The sequence below is a fragment of the Atheta coriaria genome, unplaced genomic scaffold (genome assembly GCF_025399875.1).
Source record: "Atheta coriaria isolate IRGN ID8LTWV9N9 unplaced genomic scaffold, Caltech_Dcor_3.1 hic_scaffold_1_pilon, whole genome shotgun sequence".
Lineage (NCBI taxonomy): Eukaryota > Metazoa > Arthropoda > Insecta > Coleoptera > Staphylinidae > Dalotia > Dalotia coriaria.
Window position 1 is genome coordinate 6,137,432 of NW_027045443.1, and position 25,606 is coordinate 6,163,037.

The 25,606-nt window shown below is 41.4% G+C and overlaps 2 protein-coding genes across 5 annotated transcripts in view; one reads left to right on the top strand and one right to left on the bottom strand.

The window, feature by feature from the left end:
* Positions 1 to 292: 292 nt before the first annotated feature.
* LOC135796916 (H/ACA ribonucleoprotein complex non-core subunit NAF1) lies at positions 293 to 3,640 on the bottom strand. 3 transcript variants are annotated; one of them, XM_065309041.1, is made up of 4 exons: positions 2,803 to 3,640; positions 2,493 to 2,736; positions 1,516 to 2,273; positions 293 to 387 (listed from the first exon to the last, which is right to left on the bottom strand). In XM_065309041.1, the coding sequence occupies exons 1-4, from the start codon at positions 3,413 to 3,415 to the stop codon at positions 353 to 355; spliced, it is 1,650 nt and encodes a 549-aa protein (XP_065165113.1). In that variant the 5' UTR covers positions 3,416 to 3,640; the 3' UTR covers positions 293 to 352. The 3 variants fall into 3 exon arrangements, with proteins under 3 accessions (XP_065165113.1, XP_065165121.1, XP_065165105.1); XM_065309049.1 differs by lacking the exon at positions 293 to 387 and adding an exon at positions 455 to 854; XM_065309033.1 differs by lacking the exon at positions 293 to 387 and having other exon boundaries at positions 455 to 2,273.
* A 1,600-nt stretch (positions 3,641 to 5,240) lies between these two features.
* The window catches only part of LOC135790171 (calpain-9-like), a 34,944-nt gene continuing 14,578 nt past the window's right edge, over positions 5,241 to 25,606 (top strand). The window contains exons 1-3 of one of the 2 annotated variants that reach the window (XM_065300248.1): positions 5,241 to 5,607; positions 6,627 to 6,930; positions 25,339 to 25,411. In XM_065300248.1, coding sequence (XP_065156320.1) covers positions 6,765 to 6,930; positions 25,339 to 25,411 — 239 coding nt within the window. In that variant the 5' untranslated portion in view covers positions 5,241 to 5,607; positions 6,627 to 6,764. Of the gene's footprint in view, positions 5,608 to 6,626; positions 6,931 to 20,560; positions 21,226 to 25,338; positions 25,412 to 25,606 lie in introns of those variants that run through there. The other variant, XM_065300257.1, reaches the window with a different exon arrangement.

Sequence of the window (25,606 nt, forward strand, 5' to 3'; positions counted from 1 at the left end):
GATCTAGTCAGGAACTTCGATTTTATTAAAATTAAGTACTATCAAAACTAACTCCTATCTCCATTAGATTTAGTGATATTGCAAAGACAGATTAACATGAAACCTAACCAGATGTTATTTATGGTGTTTTGTTTAGTACTGTTTTCATTTGGTTGTGAACACAGTTAATTCAGTGGTGAATCAATTTCAAGTTCAGCCAGATTCAGCAGATTTTTCATGAAGGTAAGTACCTAAGCTCCCTACTATTGTAAATAAAGGAAGAAAGGAATGAGAACAAAAACTTCAATTAAAATTTCGTTATATCCGTGTAATTCTTACAAAACTTTGAATATTTCTCAAATGGCACATGTCTTCAATGCGCAGAGTGACGTCTCTGGAGTTCATCGCCTGAAAAAAAGACTTAATGTATTGTAGGAAAAGGAAGGAAGGAATTGTGAAAGTGACGGTATTGAAATTGTAATAAGAATTTGCAAATTTGTAATTAACTTTTGGTAACAAAATATATCGATTATGTGTACGCACATATTTAGGCGTTTGGTTAAGTAAGAATTGCAATTGCAAACGCACATTGTTGATTCAGTTTGTTTTATAAATAGAAGGTATGTAGAAAAAGGAACATTTATAACTTTCGATTATTTGTGTATGCCTATTATGATTAAATACATATTAGAATAGAGTCTATCTGATCACTCAACTTTCTATATAAACATCTGATTAAATATCGATTCGAAGTTCTATGCAGCTACACCATCGCTCATTCGTTCAATCGAGAAACATCAAGACTATGTTTTGCAGTTTGAGTAATAAACACTCGGCAAAGAAACATTCGGACCGTGATCAGGAATGCTCAATGTCTGTAAAGGTAAGAAGACATATTAACGGAATTTTAAAAAAATCTGTGAGCTTTGTTCGGTGAATGGATTGAATAAACTGTTCTTTGACTTTTAGACTGAACACGGGCTGCAATTTGTACTAAACATTGCACGTTCCTCACGTTTCAAAACGTTTGCAGATAATGAACGCTTACAGTTATAGAGTTAAAAGTTACAAGTACACCACATATATCCAAAACCACCAATCAAGTCATTAAAATACATATGTACGAGTAGTATTAATGTAGTTTTCAAAGATGCCTAGGTGTATAATCATATTAAAGTGTTATTGCTAATTTTTATGTGTCCCGTTTCAATATCTATCACAAAACGTATTGGATTATGTATCATTCCCTATCGAATGCAAGAATAATTTAAAAGTAAATGAAATTTTAAACCAAAATATAAATCTAAAATAAAAGATCATTCTGATCCTTATGAAAAACTTTAAAACTGGCCTTGTACTGCTATCTTAATAATACTGGTTAAATAAAAGTGTCAAAAATTGTTGAATTAAAACGGAAATGAAGAAAAAAATAACAAATAAATATAACATTCATCTCAAAGGTGATTGAGGTGTGTGGTATGAGAAATTATTGACGATGCATTCGGTGGAACTTCTTAGGTGCGTGCATGTCATTACCGGTAGCGCTGTTCACCGGCTGCTGAGCAGGAGGCGGAGGTGGTGGCTGTGTAGCGAAATTGCCCCACATCAATGGTGGATTGAAGTATTGCATGTTAGGAACTAGTGGTGGATTCTGTTGGACTGGCGGCAGGCCCATGTCGGGCGGGTACACCATCGGCGCGGGGGTAGGTCCCACCGTCGCCGATTTGGTCTGCTGCATCCCGCCGAACACGTGCGGCGGCGGTGGCCCGGTGAATTGCATTGGCGGAATGCTCGGCATAAACATCGGTATATACGGCGTCAATGGTGGCGGCATACTGTAGGGGGCAAGGCTGTACGGCGGTTGATGGTAGGCACAGTGTGAAACCGCGGCAGCGGCAGCAGCGGCCGTGTGGAAGGCAGCAGGTTGCGGGGGCTGCGGTGGTGGTGTGAGATGCGGAAAACTGGAGCCAGGCGTACGCGCCGACTTGCCTGAACCACGGCTGTGTGTGCAATTGCCTACCCGGGCGGTGTTGGAGCCTCGGCCAACTCCGCCGCTGCTGGTTCTGCTTGAGCCGCGATGCTGTGGACCCCGATCTTGTAACAGATGTATGTGCGTGTTAATAACATTGCGCAGATTCATATCCTCTTCAAATTGTCGATGCCGCTCCAGACTGCCACGTTTACGGTTCTCTGGGAGTTCAGACAAGCCTGACTCAGCCTCATCGTCAGAATAATCCATCAGTTCCTGTGGCACTTCCATGTCGTTCTTCCAAGATGCATCGCTACCCTTCTGCCTGTAAACACGATCGCTTAGTCTTACAGATACTGCGTCTTTCATGCTGCTGTGTCGCAATTGTGTGTCAACTTACATTAATACGAATGGAAAGCGAAACAAACTACGACTATGTATTTACTAATAGCACCTAAATGATAGCAGAATGTGAGTGTAGGTGTGGAAGTGTGCACAAGTTTATAATAAAAAGCATTAGCCGAAATGTAATCAGTGCACTTACTTTAGAAGTTGTTGCACAAACACATAATGTGTATACTCAGTATTTGGAGCACAATACACACTCATGCCTTCCTTCAAATTAAGAGCCTTGATCTCATCCTCAGTATTGAACCTGATGGCATATAAAGGATGTGTGACAGGTCCGATCACATCAAAAATAAGCCCGAGCGGCCGTTTGCCTGTGTCCAAGAATAACAGTGTGTCAATGTCCAATGCTGGTTTGTTTGGAATGGTCTCAACAAGAACTGTAATAAAAACAGTGTACAATTAACCTCACTTTCATAAATTAAATATAAAGATTTGCTCCTTACCTAGTTTTCCCAGGGACATGCCAACTTTGCCAATAAGGTCACACTCCTCTGGCTTAACTTCCACATGATTGTGTTCCACTGGTGGCAATTCATCAATACTCAATTCACCAAGATGTTTTAAAGTATCATGCAGTGTGTCCTTAGTAGACTCATTGTTACTGAATGTCTCCTCAGTATCTCTGGCATTATCAGAATCTGCTGAGCAGTCTGAATCCAAATACTCAACAAATGCACGCAGTTTGTTGACACTACCTTCATCCAGATTGTCTGGGCTGCCTTCATCTAGATTGTCTGTGTTGCCTCCATCCTGGTTGTCTGTGCTATCTCCATCCTGGTTGTTTGTGCTGCCTCTAACTGGGTTGTCTGTGTTATCTTCATACTCAAAAGGCACTTCCACAGTGCAGTAGGAAGTGGGAGATGGGGCCAAGATATAGTCTTCATCAATGTAGTTAGCCACATCGAGCGCACTCCCGGTGTTGTCGGCATCGGTGGAGATCTGTGCATTTTCATTGCTGTCTAGCGATTGTAAGTCTTGCGTGATCGTCGACGGCAAGTCGTTATGCCGTAGCCCTGCGCCCACATCGGCTTCCCTGCCGGACCTCGTGGTCTCCATTTGAGATGGAGATTTTCGCCGATGCGATAAATGTCGACCAGAAATTTTGATAGTGCTTGGTTCGCGGTGGTGTGAATGGCAAACCACGTCAATTGCCACAGGGAATACTTACCCGTTTTCTTTTGGTAGGAGGAATTCAAGCGAACCAGAAGCACATGTTACAACGGTTTTGTCTACTGTATGTGCGCCATTTTAATTATAGCTGTGTAGTCACTTCACAAACAGGAATTCATCTGTCGGACAAACCGCAAACTAGTTGCATATTGGGTTGCGTATAATAAAATCATTGTAAAAATTTGCCACACAATACACTAAATTCAGTTAAAAAAAAGAATTGGCTAACAATATTTACCACTCAACTATTTCATTACTTTCATTACTTTAAAACATTACTTTAATTATTTGTTGTTTTTATTTAAAATTTAAAATTATTTAGCTTTACTAATGTAAAGCTGAAAACATTGATAACCGTAAATTTTATTATTGCTTTTGTTTTTAAAATATTGTTATTGCTTAATTTTTGTTTAGTTTATGCACTCACCTTTGCGACTAAAATCTATGACGTTTGTTTACATACTAGAGACTAGACTGTCAAGAACAATTAATATTATTTTATGAGATACTTTACAAGTATTTCAAAACCACCGAGATGGGTAGTACTGAACAATAGAAAATCTTTATAATTTGAAGAAATTTTAAAATACTGGAAATCTTTCAATGCCATTATGCCGAAAAAATAGGGAATTAGTGCCTCTTTGGTTCAATAGTATCTTTACTAATGCAGTCATAATCTTTTTTTTTTCTCAAAAACTAGAGCAATAAACATTATAAATAATAACTCTTTTAATAAAAATTGCACTGATTCATAGGTACTCTATAACTTTGTTTCACTTTACCATGGCAACAATTTTCTGAAGACGTTAAAAATTATAAGTATAGTAATATTTTGTGCAAAGGAGATGTAAAATTCGTAAAAAAAAGTTGCGCACGGAGCTCCTGTGCAGGACAAGTCACAATGAACATTTAGAATTGAATTCTTATTAAGTTTAATGAATGCTGAAACAATTTTTATTTAACGATTTTAAGAAATTAATTTATTTTTACAATGTACTTTGTGTCTCTAAGCCAGATCCGCAAAACAAACAACTGCCTGATGGAAGTGGAGATTTTGTTGATAAATAAATCTCGGATGAAGCGTCCCACCACAAGTACTAAATTAAAGTAATTTAATAATCAAATTAAAATTAGACCTGCCAGCTCCAACATCACTTCGCTGTTCTTTCTTTGTGTATCTACCTTCCTTTTTATAACACATCCGAAGAGTCAACTGTGCGACAATGTAGACTTTGTCCATGATAGTGGTCACCATCTTTTCTGCTACCTTTCTTCTGGATCGAGTGAATTAAAGTACGCTGCAAATCCTTTTGCTACTATTCCCTCATTTAGGCAAATGGGTTTCCTGTACGTTGATGATTAATAAATTTTCCAGGTTTTTAAGTACTCAACTCAACTCAATAATACTACTACAATTTACTTTCGAATCTAAATTACCGCTTTATGCTTGCAAAATACTTGTGACACTCAACAACTCGAAGCGCATTTGGCCAACAATTTTCCATAGACCAAAACGTGAGAAAAGCGGCACGCGTCATGCGAGCCTCACACAGGGGCTGTGGGCCTTCTACGCGGCTATCGCAGCATAGCGCGATTTCTACGAGAGTGTGCTCGCGGCCGAGGCGAAGAAGCCATCGGTCTCGCAACGGCAGTCTCGTGCGTCGCGCGCGAAGAGAAAAGTTTAGTCCGTCGATAGATTCTGCGTCGGACGCTTCTTGCCACACTTGTACGTCGGCGCTCCCGCGCTGCAAAAACGCGAGCTGCGAAGTTTCAAACTCTCGCCCAAGTCGGAAGTTTGCACGCGAGTTTGCACCGCCACTTGACGCAGTAAACGTCGAGCGGCTGGCTCGCGCAGTCCTGCGAACTATTTGTTCACGCGTCATTCCAGTTTTCACGCTCTCGAAATATATAGCGAGATGAACATGTTCTAAAACAAGATAATTGTTTTTGTGGCAACATTTTTAAGGAAAGTGTGCGCTTTGAACCTTGTGTAAAATTTGTTGTTCGTGCATATCACTGTTTGCGACGTTAAAACAACAAGTCAAGGACAGTGTTTTAATTATTCATATTGTTTATAAGTAAGTTTTGTTTCTTTATTATGGTGACATATGCACATCCAAATACACACACGCGCACCCACCCACGCATACACACTTCAACTCCATGTGCAATTCAATAATTTTTATAACCGATTTTCGTCGTTAAACGTGCAAATAACAAACATATAACTTTTATGAATGGCTTGATGATACTTTTTTGTATTTAACTAATAATAATGTGCGACGTTAAGTCTCGGGTATATTACATGATTGGCAAGTGTTTTTAAGATAATACTTTGCTTAGTTGAAAAACAATAAGCCCATCATCTGATGAACTGAACTTGTTGAATTGCATGCGCGGCTGGTCGTGCGCACTTGCGTTTTCGACTTGTATGCATTTATTTGCACGCGAGTGTAATTGGCGTTCGCGTTGCGTTCGCCAACTCTCTGCAATTACGTTCAAAAATAATTAACGAGCGCGCACGCCGAATACACAAAAAGTTATCAATGTCACAGTGTCATTGGCGGAAGCACACTGACATAGAATTTCAAATTCGGCATCGCGAATTGGAAATTGAGAATCTTAGTGCACTTCTTCAGCGTTGTTTGTGCAACATCGCAAATTTATTACACGTCGCCTAGCGGTGCCTCTAATTTATTATCAATTTTCCTTGTTTTTCGCAGCTGATGTCGTACGCGCACGTTCGTATTCCCGTTCATTACATTCTGCTCGGTGCGCTCATGAAGTTCGTTCTGTACCGCGACTTAAACGTTCGTCTCCAGCGTGTTGATAATTGATTTAGCGGTGCAGCGGTGTAGCGTTTCCGCCTATAATTTTACGGTAATTGAAAATGTACTACGCACGATGCGAACCGCGGTAAACTTCTACGACAAATGCGGAAATACTCCGTGGTGAAGAAGAAATCTTCATATTCAGATTATACATATAGAGAGTTTACAGAGTTTAGAAAACATGCGCAATTAACTTAAAAACGTTGACAAATCTGTCATTTTCACGAGTATTCTTTTAATTGGCATTATTTATTTTTTTCGTGCAGATAGAGAGCGGCCAGAATGGGTTTCACTCGGTGAGGAGCACTTGGCACAGCACGACACTAGAACGATGCGGCCTTCGTCACCATTAGTAATTGCTTGACTAATTGCCGCATTGAAGTGAATTTAGCGAATGCGCGAAGATGCCGGGTGGACACGCACATGCACACACCAACGGCCATCTGCTGCACGGAGGCGGCGTCCAGCACACGCAGCACCACCAGAGCAATGGGTATGCCCATCAGAACGGGCACACACCGCACTACATCCAGAACGGGCATGCGAAGGCCGCCAATGGACACATCAAAAGTAAGTGACCCAGATTTTCTTCTTACTATTCGCAAATAGTAGATTGAGTCATTGCAAGTTATTAAATATGTAATGCTGATGTTGGTGGGCCCTTGGTTGCACGCTGGTGTGCGGACAACAAATGTTGAGCTGGCCTGATGAGAGCAGATGAATAGAACCACGCCGCGCGGAATAACTCGAGCGCGACTCACGCGAAGCGAATTGTTCATCTGGCTGGACTCGCGGATTGTGGATCGCGCAGATGGATGCGCGGCACAGGATGAGCGTCGAAGCGTGTTAAACTTCTTCCCGGCTAGGCGAGAAGCGCACATCTGCACACATTGCAATAGCTAACAGTAAAATAGGAAAAACGCATCGCGTGCTTAGTCCTGTTCGCGCGCAGCTAAATAAACATTTCTTTTTAAGTCGCACGACTCACCAACCTTATCACAGACTAACCTTCGATGAATTCGTTGGTGTACTTGCATTGGTAGGACGCGTCTGGAGGATTTTTGTTTGGAGACCAAAAGCAGTTTGTCGTAATTAAATAAATTACTCTCTAATATCCGTTTTCCGGCGCGAGCAGTGCAACGGTGTTCTGTTCGTGGCACTCACGTTGTATGTTGGACCTTTCCTTCTCGTCTGAATTGCCAACAACAAGAAAACAATGCTATCGAGGCGCAGTCTCTTCGTCGTAGCTTATTACGTAAGTTTTGTGTACCAAGGTCTCTAAACAATTACCGCACCAAGGACACGGCTTATGATTATTCATAATTATGGAGTCTAATTCGCAGGCCCGGATTGGAGATCACGTTGCGCTATTTGTATCTTGGCTTTGTGTTACCGCGTAGATGATTACAATTTAAATTTGAAATTAATAATTCAACACACGAGCCCAAACACGACCATCGACATTAGTGAGATACTACATTAAATCGGAATTGATTTTTAATAGATTTGTTTAATGTATTCGTTCATTATTCACAATTACGATTGCTTCGCTATTTATGCGCTAAATAAATTGCTTTTTGTATCAAATAAATTACGCGGTGTGGCGAAAAAGCGCGATAGGCGAATCGCAGAAATTAATAAATCAACGTAACGTAACAGATGCACGCACGTAAGTACTAGTAATAACTAGTAATCTCTCTCGTAAAACGTGTGAGGCCAGAAGATATATCGAATTTCTAAGCATTGATCATGATATTATGTGTGGTTGGTAAACACTCGGTATATACACAATATTTCGGTCGGTAAGTAAAGCAATAAACAATAATAAGGTGTCGATAGTAATTCTATGTGCCGGCACCCAATAAATTATGTCTTTTCGTTCGCGTACACCGAAATTTAATTTAAAATTTATTGAAAATGTTAACGCAACCTCTTCCTTTTGCGCCGTGACTGCCTTAATTGATATTAATGTGCGAGGTGATCCTTGATGGCGATAAAAATTATTTATTAATTTTGCAATTTTTAAGATTAAATTTCTACGAAGTTGGAAATTTCTCTAGTCGGGTATTATTAATAGAACTTCTACTGGCAAGTGGAACGGGTAATAGAAAAAAAAAGTGTTTAAAAGTACTATTTTCCATACCTGATGTCAACCAGCAGATATTTAATTTATTTCGGTCGTTGTGCATGAATATTACGAACTAATTGTTTTTAATAATAATATTAACAGTAGAACTAGGTCCCCAATAAAAACCATTGAATGCCAATAAAAAAACATGAATGAAACTCACAGCGACACGAATTTTATTCAACTTTGTTAAGTTTTCCTTGCCGACCTTAGTAGCTGAGTGTGACTTCAGTCTTTACCTCAGCAATGTAAGAAATACCAATAGCTGTAGATGTAGGGTGTCGTAGGCCGCGCTCATTTCATGTATGGTCGCCCAAAGGAGCACAAGCACGCATATATGGAATGTGTACATTCAACATTGTGACTATTTTGCGTCCTGAGTTTTTCATATATTGTTCATGCTGGAAATTTTGCTGTTAAGGTTTAGTGCGACGACCGCAAAACCCTAATTTGCCATGTGAAATGTGTTGAATCAGCGCATCAACAAGAACATTATATCTTTCGGAAATTTCTCCACATTTTTCAACTTTTGACCGAGTACGCAATTAGAATTATTTATACGCAAACAGATGCACAGCTGGACTGATGACGAGCAATCAAGTGTTCAAAGCATCGCGTAAAAGTTTAGGAAAAACAACATTTAAAAGTTGTGTTGTACCGTTGCATTGCACTCGGCACGCACGAGTTCAGTATGAAGAACACAATATTTTCACATTGATGACTTAAGGTGCCTGCGTCTGTGTGCTTGCGCCTGGTTTGAGTTAGTTAACAACTGGCAACGCTTTACAGTTATTTATTTATTATTTATTTAACTGCACTTTGCGATAATCGACACACGATGCAATGTGGATGCATCGCGCATGTATTTTTTTCAGTTCGAACTTCTTGCGGCTGGCTACAACGCGGCTTTGATGCGATGTAAATTCAACGTCATTAAATCTGCACTGCGCGCGATTTTCAGATGGACTTGTTCCGCGTACACGATCGCAACTACGCGCTTGCTAATTCCAAACAAAGTAGACTCTCACTTTCTGTACCAGTGCCTCGGAACGTTAGTATAAAGACAGGGCTATGATTTAGTGTGCGTGTTGGAAGATGGGCGCACTGTGTTGTGTGGATGTTCGTACGCGAACACAACTTTGCACTCGTCAATTTAGCGCCGCAATTAATTTGGAGTTGGCTCCATGACGTCGATGTGAGTTTTATTGTCAACTCATTAACGTCCGAGACGAGTACATATCATTAAAGATTGTTTTACAAACGACTACGACGCATGAAAGGTAGAGAATCGTAGAGTGCGAAGAAAACACGATGCGATTGGTGGTAGTGATGCGGTAATACAGCCGGCGAACTTAATGAAAGGAGCAGAAAAAAAGACGAGCCAGCCGAGGAAAAATGGAGATATACCAAAGACTTAATGGTGTACGGAGCGAATCAGCAGACCTTAAAATATATCCATCCATCGCACATCGCGCACTTCGCGCTCGGACGGAAGACACCACAGAAAACTGAGACTCGCAGGTCTTCCGCTCGGATTGCTCATATACACCCGTACGAGCTCGTACGTGGTGTTCATTGCGCGGCGTACCTGTGCAATGTTCGTACTACGATACCCGGCCAGAGTAATTTTCTAGTTTAGCTATAAGAAAATAAGAGTTATAGATTTTAATCTATCGTAAAAAGGTGGATGAACTTGTTAACTGTTGCAACTTCTTTCATTTCTTTCCTCGGCCGTTCACATACTCGCGCCGTGTGCGCTCAGACGATGATATGAAGACTTAAAAGTGCACTTGCGCTTTTTGCCTCCTCCGCAATGCATTCGGATTTGTTTCGGTTTTGCGCTGCACGTAATAATTGTTTTACTTTTAAAAAGTGTATCAATTCTTTTGGTTTTTAATTATTCGTGTGGAGTTAAAAAGTAAATTATCTAGTATCATAGTATTCCCAAATTTCAACTTGAAATAATTAAGCTGCAAAATTATTTAATTAAAATATTGAAAATAAGGTAAAAAACTAGAGAAACAATCAATTTGATCAATATGATTTGAAAAAAGATTAAATTGCAGTTCAAGAAGTTAATGAAACAAATTTTGGTGAATTACGTTTTAACAGTTATCTAATAATGAACGTATGTTTGAACAAATTGTAATAATTACTGAGCTCAAATAATTTTATATCAATAGTTTCATTGTAATAAGCACATTGTTTGTGAACTTGCAATTGACTACTTAGAGATGATGATTATAATTTGTAATGGAGCGGGTGTGATATGATTAAATTAAATTCAGTTAGATATGAATATAGGTATTACTGATTAAATAGGTCTAATTTGATACGGATGAATTTGATAAATGAAATATCAATAGCTTTCTGCATTAAACTTACGGATTAATGCTCAAATGTCTTTAAACCCACAAAAATGTTGTGTGTGTGTGTGTGTGTGTAAGATGAATGCATGATATTTACTGCCGTGTGCAGATCGATGTTGCGAATACACAACAATAAAATAATTGAATACATTTAATGCATTTCATAATTTCACCTCTCTGAATAAAGATAATAGCGGCAGATAACCGTAAAGTACTAGTTTGAACGCAGAATGCGATGCAAATAACACTTGTTCGGTCGCATATTGATTTTAGATTTCTTCCTCAATTGCCACCTCAATTGCGTATAAATCTAACTTCTAAAAGAATTGATGGCATCGCTGGGGAATGCGCATACGCGCCGCAATAATCGTAGACAATGGTAACATTCCTACATCGGGACCCAATATGCCGCGCTGGCGAAACGCATGATTTGTTATTAACTCTTCAATTGCAGATTACCGTAATTTGAGCATCGAATTTGATTTTGTTTTCACTTTCGACGGTTGCATTCAATTTTATTAAGTAACGTGTACCGGTAATATATACAATAATAAATAACCTTGTGCGTTGATTCGATTTCAGCTAGCGCAATTTTGATTCAATGTAAGATCAAATACCAGTGATTTTCTTGCGTTATGCTACTATAATTTGAACGTATTTTAACGATGATTGTGGTTACATTTTATTAGTTCTTTATTGCGAGGAAATAATATTACAATAATCGACTGTGAAGTTGCTTCGGCTAGCCAAACCAGTGACTAGCGGATTCTGCAGATCGACCACCTTGAACGTATAAATATTTACACGGAAAAATTGGTCGGACGTCGACGAGTGACAAAAAGCTGCCTCTGGAGCAGCATGGAAGAGCTGCTAATTTCAGCCAATCAATCATGTAGCCTTTCATCTTCACTATTCATTGTCCGCACCCGGCCGGCATGTGGATACGACTCAATCAATACAAGTACATCGATTAGCTTTTTTCGCGTTAGGCTCGAAGGTATTTGCTTACTATCATGTTTTTAATGCGCACAAGGCAACTAACTGGACGCGACTCCGAATAAACAGAGAAGCGGCTAGAGACGAGTGCGCGATCGCCGGACAAAAGGTCAAACGAAGCGGATAAATCACTTCAAACGCGCTTCAATTACTCGATTCGATCATTTCGCCAATTTTACACCGCTCATGCTTGGCATGCCATTGGATCGCACGTTCAGCATCCAGCATTCCTACTCGAAGGTGATAACTTTACGAGTTACGAGAATATTTAATTACGCGGCCCGAGTGCGGCGTTGTCAAAACGTGAAAACACAAAGTTGCAAGGAGCGACTCCTCGCTATGTTGGATGTTCGCTAATTTTTCACGGCGAGGAGTTATTCATCTTTCATCTGCGGCGATTTATTTGTACAAACCCGCGCTATTATACAATGTGTCTTGGTACAAAGAGATTGACCGACAGATTGTACTCGCGGGCCGAAAACTGTTCTTCTCAGCGACTCCAACCCCAGACGGCTTGTGGATTTTCCTCGGAACAATCGGTATATGCGCGAAACGGTAGAACGGAACATCGGGTGTACACTGGCCATCACCACCGCGAAGGGCAAATAGGCTGTGCCAGGCTCGAGTAATGCACCACACCGCAAACCATCGCCTTGGCTAGGAACACGATATAATATTGTATTTGCTTTCGTTTGACGCGTGTATCTTCTTGAGCAGCGTGTACTACAAGCGAATGTACAAATCGTCGAATGCAAAAGCAAACAAAAAACGCGCCCAACTTAACGCAGCTCTCGGATGTAACAACATGTAATAACATGTAACAACGAGTAATTAATAACACATTACACATTATACATTACACATTAGACATTATACATTAGGCATTTCGCATTTGGCTCGCGGGACGCAATCATAGAAGTATTTATTTTGCGCTTGCCAGAACAAAATTGCACGAGGAAACAATATGCGACAATGTTTGATGACGTCTCCTATAATCAGCATCGTCGTGAAGGTACGTCAGGCCCATTAATTATTAGATCCAAATTTTAATTGGAATCAAAATTACACCAAGTAAACAGAGATTTAGTTTAATTTTCTGCGCATGATATAATTTTTAACGCTACTAGATTTCATTACTAGATGTCGTTGAGTGTATTGCGAAAATTACATTTTTATGATAAAATTTATGAAAGGATTCGGCGTGCATTGTTTGATCGTTTTATTTATAGTCGTGGCATCGCAGGTCGGCGCTCGTCCGCGTTTATGATTTATGACGTTTTGGCGTCTTAATGCGCGTCGTATCTGTTTATAGCCAGACCTACACTTCTTTCTCGACACGCCAAGATACTCACGTACTATACAACCATATAGATTGTTCACGCACAGCGACAATTGCACAAATTGTTTACAATGCTTCAGGACGAGCGCGCAGCTTTCAATGAGATTAAATTGACTGCGGTAATTGAAGTTGCAATTCCCATTTAACTTACAATTGGATTAAAGTAATTGTGATTGTGACAATTTCTGTGGAGACGCGATTTTGCGCAAAACGTTTGGGCGTTTAGCGCGGCGCTTCGTGGTGTCATTACGAATTTTACAGTTGATCTTCTGTCTGCGCTTCGCTTGCGTCTGATCGACGATTTGGCTCGATATGTAATTGAATCCGATGCGGAGGTTAGCACACATGCACGCGAAGGAGTGCGAAGGAATCGAGAGAACGCCGCAACTCTTTCTGCTTTCGGCTCACAGTATGCGCAGAGTGAGAAGGCAAGGCGTGCTTAGTAGGTAAATACACATGGTGGTTTTGAGTATGCTCTTATTTCGACTAGAACGAGAATGCGAACGAAATGCAGTGACTTTATCTAGAAATTAAAAAAAAAACTGCTAAACGTGCTAAACTTGCGTGTGGGCTTCAACGCGTTTATCAAATTTTCCACAAAATCACCGTTCATGCTACTCAATCGTAGTCATACTACAGGCGCAATTCGCAAAAAGTAACCGAGGAGAGAAATGGTTGCGCGGTTGCTTTGAATTTCTCCCCGATTGTTGCGAGTCAAGTTTCGAATTTCCACTTTGATTGTTTCTCTACGATGTGCTTTGGCACAACGCATTAGAATTTTTAATGCGTCTATTATCTGTGTGCATCGCCCGCCTAACCGCACATGGCTGGCAATCACGCTACGCGTTCATTAATGTTTCTTAATTGGCACAAATGCATTGGAAATGATTTAATTGAAATCGCTCGCGTGTTTTTTCAGCCCTGCAAGCAAGTACAATTACACCAGGGCCACCACCAGTTAATTATTGTTTTCACTTGCAATCGGCTTGCTCGCATTGCTGTTTATTCCTAACAAATTTATAATTTAATAACTCTAAGCGTCCTCATCACACATGTACTCTTTAATTGGGTTATAAATTAATTCGTTCGATTTTGCAATCAATCTGGGCTATTATTAATTATCGAAATTAATAAGCGATATACGCTCGGTTAATCGAAATTAACGCTGCGGAAAATCTTCGGCATTTTGCGTCTGTCGTTAGCGCTATCGAGTGCTGTCGCATTCGCCGAACGACGCATAAAATGGTTTTCGAGCGCGCAGCTGCGCGCACCTAGGAAAAGTGAAAACCTTTGTTCGCCGATCGCTGCATTCTAGATTTATGAAAGAATTTCGAGATTTCACTTATAGATTTCGTTGCGATTGCTCATGGCTCCTTAGCACAGCATCAGACATCCTTTCAGATTACGCCGAACATCCGCATTTTTGCCGTTGCGCCTCGCAATGTTTTCAGTCTGCCTATCTGTAATTACACGTGAGAATGTTAATTACGCTCCGTCCACTCGAGCGCACCGCGCGCAAAAAATCCCACTCGCCAAACACTGAAAATTTTAACTTCTGAAACGCTTTGCGGTCGCGCAGTTTTCTAACAAACGTCTAACGCCGTTGTATGCTAGGTGTGCACATCGTGGATGATAAGGCGGCCCGATAGTCGCCGTTATCTGGCGGTTATCGTCTTCGTACATTACACGACGGCGTCGCGTTGGTTTATCTCCCGCGGCCGCGCGGTCATGGCGTGCGTGTTTTTTCCGCGTTCGCACCATAAAACACCGCAAAACAATGCGCGCGACTCTTGGCAATACAGGCAACTCACTCGTTAATGTCGCCACTTTGCTTATCCACTTAGTTATTTTTCGCCGTCGTTTGATTTTTTCTGCCTCTCGTCTCATTTCGTTGCGCGCACGGCCATCGCCATCATCGGGGCCGATAAGAAAAACAGAAGGAATTCATCCGGTGCGCAACACGTCGGCGTCCTCGTCAGCTCACGCGACAATTTTGTTGCTTCGCATGCGAACCCAAGAATTGCCGTTTTGAATTTAATTTCTAATTCGCGACCCCGTCCTTTGTTTCACCGATGATACTTATTAGTTATGAATTCACCAAACATTAATGACGTGTTTACACGAGCATTAATTAACACACTTTTCGACAACGCATTGGTGCAGATATCAACTCGAACTCGCTGCGAGAATTCGGCATTTAAATGCCGTTTCTAACCGTTAATCGGATGAAGCAAACACACCGGAAAAAATCCCCAGCTAATCTTGTGAACGCGATTTCAATACGCGAGCGGTACAAGCGCGCCGGCATTGATTTAAATAAACGAAAATAAAACGCATTGTTCGTGTCGGCAGAATAACCGTTTCCCGCATCAGGCAACAAGACGAAGAACGCCTAGGTTGGTTGTTGTTCTGTTGCTTTGCTTCGAATTAAAAGAAATGCGGCTCATGTTACACGACGTTTAATTCGAGCAGTCGAGGCGGAAACCTCTTCCTCGTTCTTCCTCACTTACTAGTAATATTCGTACACAATGAGATGAGATATTATTAAGTAGCTATCCGCGGCCGCGCTCGCTAATTAAACTCTAAAGAGGCGCTTAATTTAATTAGGGATTTTAAGCGTTTACAGTTAGCAATTTTTCTTTCTGGCGGATGCCAGTTTGCAATGCACGGTCAAGTCTCTAATTTCTACCAACTCAAACTATCGTCTAATCACGCGTACCGTCCGAGCTCATTAAGTTTTTCATCCATTGCTGACTAATGTCCGATGTCTGATAGCTGCGGTTAATGATAATGTAACTAATTTCGTTTTGCGCCGGAATTAAGACATAAATTAAGAGACGCGTTCAAAATAATCGCCGCTTCACATAAACTTGAACTTTAAAACCAAGCAAAATAAAACGCTTGTGTGCAAAAGTTAACATAAAATAATGAATAAACATGCATCCCAGATGTGCGTTCATCAGACAAACAAGAGACATTAAATAACAAATTGATAAATCACGAGAAAAGCTGGCTATGATGTAAACCTCTGAGGTAAATTTTTATTTATAGGAAGCATCTTGACTTTGAATAAATGCGCGTCGCAACGAACAATGCGTTCGTAATCGTTTAATTTGGAGTCGTGGTTAAGCAGCAGACGAGCAAGTTGTGACATTGGATTCGTTTGACGCTTAATACCTGTTTACATAACACATTTCTCACATATATTACCAAGATAAAGCCGGGAATACTTGCGGATATTGATACACCGAGCGTAACACGAAGTAATGTCACTTAATTGTAACGGGTCATTACATTCGAAACTTTTGTTCTTTGCAAAAAAAGTAATTTCATTTGTTCCTGACGTTGAATATACACGCTTAGTGTAGCATAACTCTGTGACTATGCATGGAGCTAAGTTTTTTTTTGCTATATTTACCTAATTAAACATATTTCTTATTTTCAATAGTTTCTTTCATGTTCACCCTTACAACTGATAATTAAAATACGCTCTTTATATCTTGAGCAAGTTTAATGCACTAAAAAATAAATGCGTAAGTACCGCATGCATTGTCTGACAGACATCATGCTAGTACCCTGGCATCGCTCGTAGAACAAGCGCGTGTAGCGTCGAGTTCAAGATTTCGCAGAGTATATTTTGATACCTTTGTTTTGTGTTGTGCGGAATGTCAACGTCTTCCGCATTTACAAGTTTCAATAAAACTTGACTGCCTAATAATGTAAAATGGTTACCGCACTAGCGCAGTCGTTCTTTTCCGGTTGATCTGCCACGCGAAGACGTGCAGCGTAGAAGCATAATATGGAATCATAAACAAGTTGCGAAACAACCGTTCGTTGCGGAACCAGGGACTACGAAAGAATTGCACCCGCGTCGTTTTTCTAAATGCATACATTTCAGTTTCATATAATGGACACAGCAGGCCATTGTATTTTTTTTTACATCTAACTTTCGAACACAGTTTTAAACAGTTGCTTTAAGCAGATTAACAGTTTGGTGCTTATTTTGCTACCGCGCGGCAAATAGCAAAATAGCGACACGGACACGAACTTGACCAAAAGCAAGGTTATACTGAGTGCGCGAAAATAAAGCGGAGGTGAAATTCGCAAAAAGATGCGCTTCCTATGCATAGTTACAGCGTTCTATGTTTTTTTTTCGGGTGAAACTTTAGCAGCCAGTGCGAACGGTGTTACACACCAAACCGAAAGAGCCGTGCCACGGAACGGGCGCGCAACAGTAAACCGAAAGGCTATCTTAGTTCCCATTATATGCAAATCTAAAACGCTAACTTAATGCTGCGCTGCCGCGAGTTGCAGCGTTCGCGTCTCGTGTTTTCGGATTTATTGCACGGACTGCGTTCGGCCAGCAATTTGCCCTCCGAAAAACCACAGCGAGAAAAAGAAAACAGTTCAAATGTAATTGAAGGAGAGCACATCGCGCACACGAAAGAAATTACGCGGTTGTGTTGAACCGCGTAACGGTTTCTCTTTCAATCCCAAGACATGTCAGCTCGCCGAAGAGGAATTAGCAAATCGCCGGCAAATTACAAATTACAAATACCGCATTCTCATATATTACAGCGGCGCGAGAGCGACCGGCGCAAAATCAGGAAGTGATTTTCAATCTGCGCGTGGTTCTCTCTCCGTGCATCAAAAGGTGAACTGTACTTTCGCGTGCATCAAAGTGCAACACAGTGCATACAACTTGTAACATGTACAGCAGGTGCGTACCTACGTGTGGTTCCGGCGAGGCGGTCGTGGCATATGCGAGCCGCGCAATGCATTGATAGTTTGTTGGTATTTCTCGGAGAGTTACGATCATGATGGCCAAAATGACGTTTAGCAATGACTGCATTATGACCGTGGCAGGGGCCGGCTGTGCGTTCGTCGTTACGTTTTCGTTTGAATCACTAGACAATTGTTTATTGTTATAGTGCAGATGGTGACGGCGGGCTAGTCCACGGAGTACTTCAACCTTGTAGAAACGGCGGGGCAGCATAGAAATTTAATATTTATATCAAAATGAATAGTAAAAACGCATCGTCTTCTTTGATACTTACTTTACACGCGCAAATCTACACTGTGTTCGATAAGAATATTTCACTTTCTTCCTCAGCTACTTTTCCGCATCAACACTTGGGAATTGCTCCTACTAGACCGGCTTGGGTGGTAACAATGACAGTTGAATAGTGATGATAATGGTATGTTGGATAAAGGTTTAAAAATAAGTTTAATTTTGTAAGATTTGTGCGCTGTGATAGCTTTAATACATTGGGGTGTCGGGAGACCTGAACGCCGCCACATGACGGTTTTGGGCTGAAAGTAGAATTTACTGGAAAGAAAAGATAATCTTCTGAAACGCAGTGTATGTTTTAAAGTTCTAAGTTCGCATTACATTTTATATGAGATATGTAAGTTACGACTGCGCGGTTCGCAGGATGCGCCAGTGTGAATGGGTCATCTCTTTCTCGCACGGCCCGCGGTTTCGTTACACACGTCCGATTTCGATTCCTGCCATGCTTCCCGACGAACGCACGCGCGGCCTATCGGCGCTGAGATTGCTGGGGCGAAAAGAAGACGCGACGCGCTGTCAAGCCGCACCGGACGGCGAAGATGACGAGAATGTAAAAAGCCTCATCCATAACAAATGCGCGTCATTCTCCGCGTTCGTTCTGGGTGCTGGACGGGACGATGACGGGGAGCAGCACCGCCGCATCTCTTCTTCGTGTCGTAGCCGGAGCCAGGGCCGTGCGCGACGCGTTGAATGATTGTATAAATAAAAACAAAACCGCTGGCGTCCGAGAGGAAACGCGTCGTGCCGAGCCAGCGAAAATCGAGGAAAAAACGAAGACGATGCGCTGAAAAACGGAAAGCGAAGCCTTGCTATGCCGCAAAGGTGACTACGCAAGACCGCACAAGAATCGGACGCATCGACGGACGTCGTCTCTTGACTCTCGGTTTGCATTTAGACCCAACCAAATTAATTCACCATCTGGAATCCGGAAATTAGATTTTTATTATCGTTAAATCGTTAAAAAGTGCTCGCAGCAAAGATGCACTTTCCGCACCAAAAGTGTAAACTTTGCAGTGTTGTGGCGTGCGGTCTAGGCGATTTAGAAAAGCTAGCACGTGAAATTGACTGACAGAGCCAATTAAAATAAATATCAATGTCACCTCGATGCGGCACGACGTGCATCAAGAAGTTGGACGCATTAAGCGTATATGAATGAACGAATTAGAAGCGCTGAGTTACAACGCGAGGCGCGAACGAAAATGAAATGTGCCACGCGCTTGTCAAGCACGCGCACCTTCGATGGCTGAAAACAATGTTTAAGCGCATTAAAGTTGCGAGTTAATAGTTCATTTCGTGCGAGCTGCTACGCGCGCGCGCGTTGGACTGGAAGGAAGATTGAAATCTGACGGCGCGACTGCGATTGCGAAAAGTGAGTGCATGTGGTTTAATAGAAATGGTCCAGGTAATTTCCATGACAATACGAAAGGGCTGAAGAGGGAAGAGAAAAAAGAACACACAGGTTTTGCGCGGTGCACTGCATGCCCGCGGTGTGATTCCAGTGGTGGGCGTGCCCCACATATGATGTCGGACGTTTCCTTGCATGCGAGCGGGATTTGTGGAAAGCGTCAGAGCTCTCCGACTGTCCTAACTCGCATTTTGCGTCGTCGAGAAAACGCAATTTAGAAATACCAGGAAATGGAAACAAAATATAGTCGACGAAGTAAACTTAACTTACCAACAAACTAAGTTGTTTAATAGGTTTGTTCAGCGCTTTAAAACGAATGTTTTCCACGAATTGTACGGAACTTGAAGTTAGTATAATAATACTTGTCATTCGCTTTGAAATGTACACGGTGCAATTTAATCTGTAGTGGTGCTTGTAGAAATTGAAATTCTTCGCGAGCAACGCAGGATTTATTTATTTGACAATTTTGAATGATTCGCTCGATGTTCTCATAAGTTCCATGCGCAGATCAAGCAGATCGGACAGACCGCAAGTCTACCTTCATTACTATTCTCATCGAGTAGCGATTTTTGCATTCAATTGCTGGCCATAGACAGCCGGCGCGCAAGTCAAAGTGAAATCATTCAACAGTAACGACAAAAACAATTATTCTAGCCCGACGACTACGACGGCAAATTAATTATCTGAATCATCTCCGCGTATGGACGTTGCATAATTATTCAGTCATGTTGGCGGATCGCACTAAACCGCGCATTTACAGTTGCGCGTCGCACTATTATTTCATTATCGTCCATGCAGACACGATGCAACTTACATATTATTATGGTCGGCAGCGATTTGATTCGTCCGATTTCGCTTGAATACACCGAACGCGACAGTCGTGTCCACTACGTAAGTTTTCCCCGCGATACGCACCGCTTGCAGTTGCTGTACTCACTAGCGCTGCGCACAGTTGCAGTCGAAACGTTTTCATAGGCATAGGTTTTATTTACTTAGTACTTATTTATTCGTCAGAATGCAGCGGTAAAGTTACAGTTAACTAAAGCGTACAGCCGCACGTGGAAATGGTGAAACTGCGCCGAGTGGACGCGCATGTAAAAAAGCCACGAGACGCACTGCTTTTTTAAACTTCATGCGCATTCGCAAACGTTATCGGCTGGTCATGCGGGACACCCGGTTTATCCTAAAATGCGCGTAAACAATAAATTAGACTGCACAACGGAAAAACTAAAATCGCGAGTGTAACTCTGTTTTTGATGCAGCTGTAAACTTAAACTAGAATTACTTAAACGCCGGCAGGCATTGTTGAATGAATCGAATTTGAGTATTATATGGTAACAAAAATACATCTCGATGCGAACCGGACGACGTAAGCAGAGTCATTTTGTAAAATGATATCTACCCAGTGTTGAAAAAAAAGCACTCATAACGGAGACATCTCTTAAAAACACATAAATGGTAATTTAGTCATGTGGCATCAGCAGCAACAACGAGGAAGCGACGCACGAGTGCAAGAACTTTGCTGCTACTTTTGCTGCTGCCATAGCAAAAAACGAGGTAACCATATCCGCAATAACCCTTAATAATAGTAATAACAATGTCGCTAATAATATAAGAAACCAATAACACGTCAAATGGCAATACTGGAAATATTTTTGTTTATCGAAATGAAATGTGAATTATTACGTAACCAAACTTTAACTCAGCTGAATGCAAATAACTTGACAACAGTTATGTAGATACCTAATATGCGACTTATATTACTTAGTGGCAGAATTGTGACATTTCAGCTGCACATATTATTGTAATCCTGATCGTGCGATATGCATTTATATGGTGTTCATTATAGATGAAAAGCAGCGACTCTATTTAAATTAAATAAACATCAATTACGAAAACAATAATTGAAGAAGACGCGAAACCTACGTTCGCGCGGACTTTGTTGCATGATGTCGCTTGCCTCGATTTGTTTATGGCGTTTATTAACATCGTATTTGTGCAGTGCAAACATATGCCATTGCCATCGCTATTTTCAGCTGCCACCGTCGAGGTCCGGAGATGCAAACTACATATAATTATTACAATTATTGCCCACCAGTAGTTTTTCTCGCCTGATAATAATTTACACGCAGACGCGGCCCGCGCGCACGGATCGCGACTAATTATCGCGGCGATGTTAATTAGATGCACGTCATCGTCACACGGGTGAAAATCGAAGTTTAGTACGTTTTACCGTTCGCGCGCGGATGCATCGTCGCTATGAAGTAATGATTTCAAGCACAATTATGGACAGATGTTCTCTAATTGCGTGTCGATTTGAGCGCGTCATTAGAAGTTAATAAGCGGTAAAAAAACACACGACTGAATTACAACGATTGAAAGCTAGACACTAGACTTATCTACCGGTCGCGCGCGCATTGTCAGCACACCGAACAAGGAATTCCTGCCATTTGCGTTCGACATTTCCAGGGATGTGGCGTGATTTTTTTCCAGCCAGGCTCGAGGCGCTCGTCCGCGCCGCCGGTTGTTGTTTTTTTTTTGTCGCGATGCTCCCGCGATACCTTGAATCTGGTCGCGCATCGCGACATGTACGCGCGATTCGTTCGTTTGTTTCGTCATTGGTCATTGATGCTGATTCGTAGTTGGCGTTATTTGTAGCGACCGTGTGCACGCCGCGCAGCGGTACAAATAAGCAGCGCGATACATCGGTGCACGAAGAAGAGGGCAAGCGTGCGCGCGACAGCGACTTAAGTTACGACATTTCAACCGGACGAAAGCAAATGGTATTGAATGCGACCGCGCAGTTAAATCAATAATAAGACGTATACGGATCCTCAATGGTGGGGACCGTGAAGACGACGAAACGAAAAAAAAGCTCTGCTGTAGTCTACAGTAGTTATACGTTATTTATTGCGCAGGACAATGGCTAATTAGTTGAGATTTTCGTTTGCTTGTACTTCTCAGTTACGAGCTGATGGTTACCGGCCATTACCAACTTCTGCCTCACCGCAGCTTCTGGCAACTGTTGGAAATTGTGCTGTGCAGTTGTGTGCATAATTTCTTCGCACGCGCAAATTATTATTCAATATTTTTCCGCACGTCGCGCAATGCCGCCGCGTTAATAATAGACATGATGGGCGGCTGGATAAATTTTATATTATTAGTAAGTGATACACGTTAAAGGTGAAAAGCAAAGTGCGAAAAATACGCCGCAAATGGCCGGTTACGTCCGGGCGCGCTTTTGAACTGCCACCGATACGTGCGTTACCCACGATTGGTGATTAATTATAGAGATTGCGATCGGCACTGAGCGGCGAAACGACCACGACAAACAGTAACATTATAACATTACACCAACGATTACACGGAGAACGACTTGGAGCGACGCGGCAAACACCAACCAGATCCGACCTGCAACTCGCGCGCTGCATTGCACGGGGCTCGTTAGACTTGCACCGAAAAAGAACTCGCCGCAAAGTGTGAATTTATTGTGCGAGTGCGCGTCTGCCTTTAGAGCGCCGCAAGAACCATAGTGGTTGTGTAGATGAAAAAATATTAAATTGCAATGAAATTGTCTATTGAAGGTTGCACATCAATTACCTGATGCCTACGCAATTATTGCATATCTTTAATATATTTTGTACGCAATTAAATCTATCAAGATATACAATACCTATACCCTGCTTAATTAGATCGACTTACAAAAGTAATCAGTATTAATTTTATATTTAAAATATAACTGGTATAAGCAAGAGTTGTATGTGTTATTATTACTTGTTATAGGGGCATGAGTGTATGGGTACGCGCATGTGAAAATTGCGATTCGCTACGATCCATTAAGAAAATTATGATGGAAAATGTGTGCACGTTCATACCTCTCTGCGCTGCCCTGCACGGCGAAAGATGTTAACATGTACGAGTAGTTTAACTTCTACGTGTTCGTTCGCATTAGCGATTCGTTATTTTCTAAATGTACGGCTAGGCACGTAACAGTTAGGTGACGATAACGCCGCGTTTTTCAACGTGGAAACTTGACTGGAGAACTTTGCGTTCAGCTGTAGTTTGTCATGTAGTTTGTCCTTCATCATGTGCATTATGTTCATCACACGAACTAGTTCAATTCTTAAAGAGTGCTTAACCTTGTAGTACCTAGCAATCACTTAATATTGTTTTATATTTGTAAATTTAAAATACAAATCGCGATGCATCGCGCGGTGGTATTGCTGTTTGTTTACTGTTGTCTTGCAAAAAATGTTAATGATATTGATTAATTTACATAAAGTGTTAAATGTGATACTTACGTGACTTTCACTGATAGGACTACAAAATATAAAGATTTATTAGTGATCCTGGTACAATTGGGTAGTATGCGATCGCCATTAGATAAGAAGCCAATAAGAATTCAATTTGTGAAATATATTGCTTTTATTTTTTATATGTTTTGACATATAATACATATTGTATATAAAAATAATTGAAATTGTTTCAAATGAGGTTTTTACAAATTTCCTATGTGAATTTAAATCTGAAATGTCTCACGCTTCAGATAGTTTCGAAGATTTGCAGATTTTGCCGTTTGCAGCGCATCATTGCATTGTATTGTGTGGTAGATAATGCACGAACGAGTATTCACCATAGCAGCGAAGTGCAAGTGCAATGCCGTAGTGTTTGGTAGTCGCACAGCGATTGTGTGTTGTATTAAAGGCGAGCATTATTATTATCGTCAGGGCAATCATCATCAACGCCCGGCTGATTTTGGTCGGTGCCCTTGCGCCTTCGCCAGTGCAATACGCCGCGAATGCATTGACGGCAAGCGGGGCGGGAGGGGGGTGTTGGAATGAGAATTTCATTCGCCGTGTTCGCAACTTCAATGTGCGCGCTCGTCTTTCTTTCGCTACTTGCAAGAATGAGGCCTGTCGTAATAACAGCGCACAGCCTAAATTCGCGCGCCGGTTCCCATGACGATCGGGGGAGACACCGCTGTGCGGCTAACAAAAGCTACCAAAGATTCGCGCGCGATGAGCACGTGTGCGTCGTTTACATGCACACATGCGCGCCCCGCCAGCGGTTTATTATTTCGCAATAATAAACAGTGAATCGGCGCTTTTCCGTTTTCAATAGCCGCCAAGACGCACCTCAGATATCGGCGCACCAACGTCAATAAGGGCCATCGATATACAAACTCATCGAGTCTCATCGCCTTATTTATTATTATTATTATTATTATCGTTGTTATAATCGTCATTGCGGAGATGCACCGTCGTGGCAATTCGCCTTTCGCGAGCGTCTGGGGCGCATACATGCAATGCATAAAATTGCTTAATGCAGAGCAATTTTGTCATGCATCTGAATTAGAATTTCGCTTGTCCAACGGATCGTTTGTTTATAAGTACAATTTATATACATTTTAACGGATTGACAAAGTTTGATTTTGAAAATCACCTGGTCTTGATGGTTCTTCAACATTTGGTTTTGATAAATTTAGATAATTTTATTAACACTCGGTGAAAACATTTGTGACAAGAATTGCCAGCCAAGCCACTATCTTATTACTGCAGGGCGTTTTGTTGTTATTTTGGTGTTTGGCAATACAGAATCAGCATAGTGTAGTGTGTAATTTACTAACCAACAAATAATGTGTGTAATTCAATGTTTGTGTTTTTTTTACAGGTCCTGTCAACGGACGCACATGGATGAACGGCCACGCGAATAAGGCGGAAGACAAACAATCAACCTTATCAAGGTGAGAACGCGTATAATAATTAGCGAGATCTTCCGCCAAGTTACCCCACGTCCTTTTTTCGGATTCACCGTGATTCTGTCCGACGCGATTAAACACAAGCCAAAGCAATTTAAACAGCTAAACGGCAAAATCGTAAAAAACACAAGCACTGATCAGTTCACGTCTACCCATACCGTCGCGGACTCGTTAAAGATT